This window comes from Quercus suber, unplaced genomic scaffold (assembly GCF_002906115.3).
Source record: "Quercus suber isolate HL8 unplaced genomic scaffold, Cork oak 2.0 scaffold_359, whole genome shotgun sequence".
In the NCBI taxonomy this organism is placed as follows: domain Eukaryota; kingdom Viridiplantae; phylum Streptophyta; class Magnoliopsida; order Fagales; family Fagaceae; genus Quercus; species Quercus suber.
The window spans coordinates 200,811-210,417 of record NW_027069811.1 but is presented as its reverse complement, the minus strand read 5'-3'; the positions used below and the strand labels follow the sequence as shown (position 1 = coordinate 210,417).

The following is a 9,607-nucleotide window of genomic DNA, read 5'->3' as shown; positions in this document are numbered from 1 at the left end:
ACCTTGAGAATAACTAAGTTAAATTTTCCCCAGATTTTTTATCGGTTTGGTTTCCTAGGTTATCATATCGTTGTGTTCTTTATTTTCCGCATTATTTACATGATATGATTTATTTGTGTTAACTTAGATTTGAATAATTTACCTAACTAATCACTTGGCTAAATAACTAGGTTAATCAACTTGTGTTTTAAGGGGTCTAAAAACATACAATAATATACTATTTTCTCACATTGTTTCAATTTCTTTTTGTACTGCAACTGAATCCAACATCTACAAATGGAGAGGAACCAAAAAAACAAAAAACAAAAAAAATAAATGGCATGTAACTTGATGTTTTCTTGCAGAGAGACCATCAAATTACTCATCACTTCTAGCCAATGACCTTTAGGTCAGATGACATTTCCTGATGCTTCCAATGAAGATATTCACAATTCAAATTCTCCCTCCCCGCTTAATATGTGCCAAACCCATAAAAAAATACTCATCATTTTCAAACCATTCATGCACAATTTTTCATTCTAAATTTCCCAATAGAATTTCCTAGCATTAGGAGAAAATGGTAGGATGCTAGATTGTATGAAATTTCATTCTAGAGCTAGAATACTCGCTCTCCAGTGGCAAACAGGTTCCAGAATATAGTTGACATGAAATAGAGTGCAGCTGTGACAGTCAAGAATGCCTGGAAAGATCCCAACCACTGTACAAAATAACCAGTTCCAATTGTGCTGACTATTGCTGCTAGTGTCCCAAAAGAATTTGAAATCCCTGTTAATGGAGAAAGTTATTGCCTTTAGAATCAAATTTTATTTTTTTTGAGGATAAAAAAAGTAATACAAAACTACAAATATCATTTTCTAATAATAATGCTAAAATTACTACCAATTTTTACCGCAAAATACTTACAAATTGACATGATAGTGAATACAATTGGTGTCACTTCAACAACCTTTTGTGACTTGCTACATATCAGTCTGTAAGACTTATATGGTAAAATTTGTAGTATCTCTAACCTCACTCTTTTCTACTAACTGAATATGAAACATGGGCAAGAACATACCATGAAGAAGTCCAGCACACTGAGGAGCTATATCCTGATCAAGGAAACCACAGAAGTTTATTAAATTTGAGGTAGAATTACTGACATTCAATTGCTATACTGGATTATCCGGAGAATTACCAACATTTAAGTTTTACTGTTTATTATGACTGATAAAATGAAACTTACTTGTATGTTGAGGAGAAAGCCAGCTTGGCTGAAAGAGCTCAAGCTCAAGGCTATTGTGATGAAGACTGACGCATGTACAGGTGTATTAACAAAATTCAAGCAAAGCAATGACACCCCAGGTCCAATGAAACCAATAGACTGTTGGCCAAAATCATACATCAGCATAGTGATAGTTAGATCAGAGAATATCATGTAGACTTCTATATTTAGAAGGTACTAGTAAACATATCTTGATCACATAAAAGTTCAAGTAAGCTGAGTTAAAAACTGATTATCAAAAAAAAAAAAAGAAGCTGAGTTAAAAGCTGAACAATGGAATAAAGAAAGAATGGCACTTCTTATAACCCATTAGAGATGCAATATGTTTGTGCTTTCTGCATCTCCTTTTATAACAAATCTAGATCATTGGGGATGTTTCCAAAGCCTAAAATGTGCTATATAATCAAATGCTAAAGTTCAAATTTTACTTTTTAATTGGAGATTTTCCACTTTCTCTTGATTTTTTCTTCTACTTTATGTTCTTTGCCTCATCCATAATGATAAACCCTTTAATTCTATTAACAGATTAAAAGCAAAATATCATTTTACAGAAGATTCCCAAGTATTAGAATTACAATGTGCTACTACAAGACAGAAACAGAAGAGGTACCTGCATTATCTTGCGTACTAATGTCAAATTGACTCCTGCCTTGATTAAGTAATCTGATGTTGCACCTGCAACATAGCCAGAAAGTGCCATTGTTCCCCATGGAACGGCACTAAACCATGCTGCTTGCTTCAGGTTCACATTAAATACCTAAATTCATCAGGGAAAACAAAGAAAATTATTAAGCACCAACCATAATTTATAATGCATTGTCAACACAGGAAAACGTTTTGACATCTTTCATGTATTCAATAGCAAGACAAGGTGTAGAAATTGCAGAAATGAGTACTTACAGTCTTGAAATAAACAGGCATCCATGAGAGAAGAACAAAGTATCCCTGTAATGACAAGCGCTTTTAGATTCTTCATGCAAAATTCATAAGAATTTAACCAAGTGAATAAGTATTTTCAGTTAATTAAAAAAGAAGAAGACTCACCCAATTGTTAGTTATATTAGCCAATATGATAGCCCATGCTGGTAATTTTGATAATAAGAGCTGTATAGGTGGGAACTTGCCATTGCTTACTGAAGAGTCAGTTTTTCCAGCCTGGATTAGTCGTAGCTCTGATTTACTAATAAGTTGGCTTTCTTGCGGATCATTTGTGACTTGTGTCCATGTTGACAACCAGATCAGCCCAAGTGATGCGAAGAGAATGAAAGGACCAGTAATTCCAATTGATGACAACATAATTGGAGTTAGTAGTAAGCCTGCTACATTGCCAAGATGAAATCCAGCCATGGAGATACCCACTGCACTTGCTCGTTCATGGTTTGGAAACCACCTAGACACATTGGAATAGCTAGAGTTAAATTATAGTTTTATAAGAAAGAATAAGTTGAATCAATATTTTAATTAAGATGGCTAAACCAATTTATAAACATAGCCAATCAACTGGCTATGCAAAGAAGTTTATAGATATGCATGTTTATGTTAATAAACCCATCAACAGGAAAAACAATAATAATAGTAACTTGAACACATTGTTCAATATCGATTAAAATTTTTTTTTGATGAACACTGCACATAACTTTCAAGCTTGTTAATTAATTCAACTCGCTTATCTCTACAATATACTCAAGCTGAACACAGATCAAGCTTAACAAATTTGTGATTAGCTCAGTTCATTTTTAAGATCTCTACCATTACTTATCCGGATTCAAGAGGCATTACCTTGACAAAATGATGCCCATGGCAGGTAGAGCTACGCCTTCAGCCAATCCGAAGAAGGCACGAATGGCCAAGAGGCTGGTTGTAGAGTGGTTGGCAGCCCAAGGGGTGAGCAGGGTGGCCAATGACCACAACGCCACACCAGTTGCCAAAACTCTCTTTCCCCCATACTTGTCTATTAAGGCTCCTCCAACCACAGATGAAAGTATATATCCCCATAAAAAGGATGACTTCAACATGTAACATTCACATCAAATTAGTCAGGATGTCAATCTAACAACATGGTCAGGAAAGAAAAACACAAACAGAAACCAAAAAAGAGAGAGAAGGAAACTGGATGTAGAAAACAAGCACTAGAAAATAAGTTTACAATTTAGAGTGATGTTAGGGATACTACAAATTTTACTATATATAAATCTTACAAACTAATGTGTCCCTAATCATCAAAAAAAAAAAAAAAAACATTGGTTTATTCTACTTTTTTATTCAGTTCAAATCCAGATTTTAGACTCAGACATCAACAACTACTGATCAGGTCTAGGTACCTTTTCTACACTGTTTTAAATTTTGCATTACACACAAGTACTATAAGTACTACCTCGTTTAGTACCTATTCTTTTTAAATTTATTTGTAAAGAATTCAAGATACCTTGGATTTACAAGCATCCAAATAAGCACCTCAGAGATAATACATGTATATGACTCTTGGAAACAGTACACAATTAGATAAAAAGTTTCTTATTGGGTTGCCAAATTTATATATTATGAATGATTGCTTCTACGAAACACCCTCTCTCACAAGGTGAGTTCTATAGTAGATTTCACTCTATAATAAGAGGTGGTGTGAACATCACATGGATAAAAATAATAATTTTCTTTGTTATTTCAAATTGTTCCCCAATCAAAATTTCTATAGGACAGCTTGAACCCAAAACAGTTTTGGTTTGGGCTACGGATTATAGGTAAATAGTCCTTTAACAGATGAAGACCCATAATGTCACAAAGTTCTAATATGTAAGCATGTAACCTTTCCCTTGTGTGTATGTGTTTATTATCATTTTTCCGCTCAATACTCACTACCAAAGGGAAATAAACTGTCCCCTCCTACAAAAAGCCAACGGGCCCACTAATTTCTTCCAAAGAAATAGTGGTTGGTTACCATTTATTAAATAATACAGAAAAGTTTAGTGATATGAAAAATTTATTCCAATCCTTCTCATAATTATTAAGGCAATTTGTAGTAACTAACGCATAATAAAAATAAAATAGTAAAAATAGTAGAAGTAGTACTACTTCTACAATATTTTCATAACATATCATAAATTGTAAGTTATTATTTGTTCTAATTTAAACTTACCATTAAAATCAATTTTTTACTTATTAGTAATAGTTTGTGACAATTTATTACTATAAAAGTATTTTGGACATCATATTTTTCTAATTTATTACGTAAACAAGCGGCGGAAAGTTTGAACATTTTTTTACGGTGAATATTTTATTTTAAAAAAAAAAAAAAAAAACTTTATTGAGAAATATTATTGTTTGTTTGTTTAAGCTGAATGAACCAGGAAAGGTCCTTTTCAGTTCTAGGTGGAGTATCTAAGGTCCTTGCTACCATCATTGTTCAATTTTTGGTAAGGTGGCGGCGAACCAACAAATGCCACATTCTCAACAACCGAGATTTTTTTTTTTGTTTTTTTTGTTTTTTGTTTTTTTCTCCTTTTGATTTTCCATGTCAAAAAGCAGGACTGTACGAGTCAAGAAACGAAAATAAAAACCTTACTTGCAAGAAGAGAGAGTTCTTTCTCCTACTTCTATTGTCTCAACTTTTGTGGGACATATCCAATTTATTTATTTAATTTTTAAAATTTTTTACAGTTTTTTCTCTATTAATAAGACATGCGATCCCCTCAAATTAAAAAAAAAAAAAAAAAAGACATGCGATAGTTAGTACATAATAAAGTCATATCATATTGTGATTCAGGAATATCAACCAATGATAATTAATGATATCATTACATAATAAAGTCATATCATAGTATGATTCAGGGATATCAATCAATGATAATCACTGATATCAATAGTAGGTTCAGGTAAAAATGAAGGTAGATAAAAAATAAAAATAAAATAGTAGTATTGGGTAGGAAAATAAGTTTGAGAAAATGGGAGAAAATAAAAATTCCAACGCCCACAAAAGAAAGGAAAGTAAAGTGATGAAGAGATGAGCAGAGGAAAGGGAAGAGAAAGGGAGAAAAAAATTATCATTAACTTATTTGGTTCCTAAGAGAGAAATGGAGGGAAATATAGTTTATAAGTGGTCCTACCATCAAAACTCTCTTCCCTCTCCTTTCTTTCTTCCAATTTGGGAGGAAAAATTTGGTGGACCATTTTCTTTCCTTCACCCTAATCCATTCTAACCAAACAAAGGATTTTATTTCCTTTCCTTTTTCTTCCCTTCTTTTCTTTTCATCCCCGTTCCCTAACCAAACATAGCCTTACGAGAGAGAGAAAAGTCTATAGATAAAATTTTTAACAACTAATGATGTGTCATATTGTTGTTATTGATATGTACTCTAATGGCTTTCTCCTCCTCACATTTGGTAGGACCCATCAGCTATAGTTTCTACCGACTGTGAAGGGAGAGAAGCATACACCGAAACGTGGAGTATTTTCTCCCCAATGAAAACCAATAACATAACGTGATCTCAATTATTGTGTTTGTGAAATTTGTTGAGTTGCAGAGTCCAAAAAAACCAACGTGCATACATGTTAAAGTTTAGTATATTACCTGCACAATACCCAAGAAAGAACTGGACCACCCAAATTTGGTAGCTAGCGGAACAACAGCAACAGACATGACGACCCTGTCAGCATTACAAAGGCACATAACACAGGCCATCAAAGCCACGACCTTAAACCTCTCTGGCACCAATACTTTGGCAGGAGCCACCGCTTCTTCTCTTCCTCTCCTCCCCATCAACACCCCTCTCTCTATTCCCTCCGCCGTACACTTCACCTCCCATCTCTTCTTTCTCTCTTCCACCACCACTCTTATTCCACTCTTGTAACTCAATGATAAAGTCTCAACATTTATTGGCTTTGTGTGCTGGGTGAGTCCTCTTGGTTCAAAACCCACCTGGGTTTTCCTCAACTTTATCAAATTTGATTGTTTTGAAGTCCCAAAACAAGGACATGATGATGATGATGAAGAAGATGATGATAAATGTAGCAGGCTTTTGGCTGAAGTTTGAGCAGCCATTATAGAGGCTTATTGGAACAAAGAGAGAGAGAGAATGTTGTTAAAGAGCTACCAAACAAATAGACATTGATGGAGAAACTGTCAAAAGGATTTCTTTAAATGATGCATTATAAAATTGGAGAATTCTTATAGGTGAGTTCTATTAGGGGTTTGGGTTATAGAAGTGGAATTAAAGAAAAGTTTAAGGGGAAATGAAATAAAAAAGTTGGCTTTGGGGTAGGTGAGAAAAGGAAGGGTTTTAGTGAAATTTGGTCTTTTTCATCAAAATGAAAAAAAGGGTATTTTGGTCAGTGAGTGAAATTTGCATGGTGTGGCTTAAGGTTAGTTGTACACACGGGAAGGGAGTAGATTTAGAATACACCTACGTGGCAACACGTGTAGTCGTTGCATATGCCTTTATGTTCACCAACCTCGACTTATTGAGTTATTGTCTTATACAATACAAGATCACATGCTTCCCACCAAACCCGTGATACCGGTTACCTGATTTGCCAGTCACATTGCCATTTTCAACTTTTTTTTTTTTTTGCCATGTTTAATGTTTCTAATTTAGTAAATTGCCAATTAATCCAACCGACCAAGATGAAATTATCTAGTCAAAATCTAAACTAATTTAACTTTGGTTTTGAATTGTCGTTTTTATCCTTAAATTTTTTTTATTTTATTTTTGGTATTTTAATCCTCGTATATTATTATTTTTCTCAAATTGATCGTTATGTTTAAGAATATTCATTCTTAAGGAAACCTCCCTCTTCATAGGGTTAGACTCTATATTTGAGGGATCCACACTTATGTAAAAAGAGAAAAACTTATCTTATAGGGTTGAATAATTTATTTTTTGGCATTTTAATTTCTCATTTCATTGGATTTAATCGAGAAAATGACTTATTAGGAGATTCTGATCATTTCTAAATATATAAATAAAATCGGTTGGTTTTAAAGGTAAGAATGGAAAATGTTTTTTTCTCCCATAAAAAAGCAATTATCAATTAATAATATATATATATATATATTGTTTCTACATAATAATGAATTACTCATAATCTCGTACACTTGAGAGTAGATCTTTGGATTGTAACCAAATTGTTACCCGATGACTATACAATATTGCATAATATTAAGTACAATAACTATAAAAATAAGTGGCATTTTTTTTTTTAGGAAAAAAAATAAGTGGCATGTCTTTTCCCATACCAAGGTCGGCTGAAGCATAGAAACAAGTAGTACAATTGCTTAAGGCCACAAATAAAATAAGATTCCCACTTGTATTAAAAAAAAAATATATATATATATATAAACTATTTATCTATATATTTTAATTAAAAAAAATTAAGTCATTTTATTGGTAAATAAAATACATTAAAAATGCTCTATTGTATCCTAAAAAAACAAAAATGAAAAAACAAAACAAAAAAAAAAACAAAAACAAAAAAACAAAAGATATACTAGTAGACTGCCCATAGCATACTAGCACACACAGCCAATAACAAAGTTGATAGCAGTAGCACACTGCCCATAGCATACTAGCACACACAGCCACATGACCCACGACCCCACACGCTAAAACTAACTTCCCTAAACACTAACCCGCCCACTGGAGCATGAATAGTCTTTTTTTACTTTATTATACCAATTAATAAAATCTTATTCAAGGTATACTAAAATTTCATTGAATTAACTATATTATTAATTGAAATAGAAATATTAGAGGAATTTAAAAAAAATTTTAATTAGTAATTTTACATTTTAAAAAGTAAGAAAAATAGATTTTAAATAAAAAATAAAAAAGTTTAATAAATATTTAATTATAAAAAAAATTCACTTAAAATTTTTACCTTATGCCCTCAAAATTGTTGAGCTCACCCTGTCCCATACTTAGAGATATTTTCAATTACATTTTTCACAAACTAATCATTATCCTTTAAACCTATTTCTATTAGTAGCTAATCACTATTTATACTTTCAGTTACCGTTTTCTATGGTATATGTTGAACACATTTATCTCTCTGTAGATAATTTGTAAACTTTAATGTTTTTGGTCTTCGAAACTTTCAATTGGCTCTCTCTCTCTCTCTCTCTCTCACACACACACACAAATCTTATAAAATGGGATGATCATGTCTAGACTTAGAAGTCTCTTATTTTACTGAAATTAAAATTTTTTTGCTGAAAATACTATAAATAAAGATAAAAGTTAGCTAAAATAATACAGTGAAATTCATGAATAGTACCAAAAAGTTCAGTGAGACCCATAAATAGTAGCAAAAATAAGCTGAATAGTAAAATAAGTTGGCAAAATTAATTATGCCAAATAGACACCTAATCAAAAGAGATTGCTTAAAAACATAAAGTATAAAGAAATTAAAAAAAAGAATATTGATGTGTGCATAATATATAAAATCATATAACAATATTACTTGTTATACGCATGGGAAGTGATGAGATATCAAAGTAAGTGGTCCATTTCAAGTGCCTTTACATGGACTCTAAGCTATATTTTAGAAAACATCTACTAGTTAACAAGCATTACGGTGCGCACCAAATAAGATGAGAATAACATCCCATGTTGCAAATTATTAACATTTTTAGTTTTTCTAGCCTACTTTTTGTTGGTCACTTTTTGTTTGTATTATTTTTTAACCCATCTCCCAAATTCACATGGGAATATCAATTAGATGCTTCATTTTTCTTTTTAAAAAAAATTATACTTTTTTTTTCTCTTAAAAAAAAATGTAAAACCGTGCAAGTCACAAACCCCGCAACTAATAATATATAAATTGTCTAGGAAAAGGAAAGCTTCCTCTCAACTCTCACTTGCAAGTGTATATATTTATGGACTTGGATATAAATAGATATACGTGGATGGGAAAACAGACTGACTGATAGATAGATAAGTCTGGGGACACACACACACAAAAAAAAAAAAAAAAAAAAAAAAAGATAGTAAGTTTGAGGAGCCGTGGTCAAGTGATGCAAGTTGTCGTATACTCGTATTAAGCCAAACCAAAGGTCGTCATTCACTCATTTGCTAGTGCTTATCTAGTATACATTAGATTTTTTGTCCACCGTCCGCATGCTTGCTAATAAAAACGTACTACTAGAAGAAAAATTCAATTTTGTATGGAAATATTAATACATTGCACTTCACTGCCTTATAGTAACATGTTGTTGCATGCGTGGATCAGCCAAGTGTCACCGAATACACATCCCAAAACACTGGTCCCCAAAAAATATATATATATATATATATCCGAGACTTTCCCAAGTTTTTAATTTTTTTTTTTAGATTGCATTTGGAAACTTGAATT

At 32.2% G+C, this 9,607-nt stretch overlaps 1 protein-coding gene across 1 annotated transcript; it reads right to left on the bottom strand.

Annotated features, from left to right (window-relative positions):
• Window positions 1–205: 205 nt before the first annotated feature.
• Window positions 206–6,466, bottom strand: LOC112039766 (probable anion transporter 3, chloroplastic). The gene is made up of 8 exons (XM_024072672.2): window positions 5,829–6,466; window positions 3,044–3,270; window positions 2,309–2,654; window positions 2,165–2,209; window positions 1,875–2,021; window positions 1,226–1,363; window positions 1,058–1,091; window positions 206–765 (listed from the first exon to the last, which is right to left on the bottom strand). Exons 1-8 carry the CDS (start codon window positions 6,297–6,299, stop codon window positions 596–598), a joined length of 1,578 nt encoding a protein of 525 aa, XP_023928440.2. The 5' UTR covers window positions 6,300–6,466; the 3' UTR covers window positions 206–595.
• Between the last annotated feature and the right edge of the window lie 3,141 nt (window positions 6,467–9,607).

Excerpts from the sequence above, each read along its gene's own strand:
- LOC112039766 (XM_024072672.2), bottom strand. The coding sequence starts at position 6,299 with ATGGCTGCTCAAACTTCAGCCAAAAGCCTGCTACATTTATCATCATCT. Across the intron at positions 2,210-2,308 it reads CTAATATAACTAACAATTGG|GGATACTTTGTTCTTCTCTC; the intron begins GTGAGTCTTCTT and ends TTGTCATTACAG. Across the intron at positions 1,364-1,874 it reads TAGTACGCAAGATAATGCAG|TCTATTGGTTTCATTGGACC; the intron begins GTACCTCTTCTG and ends TTTGGCCAACAG.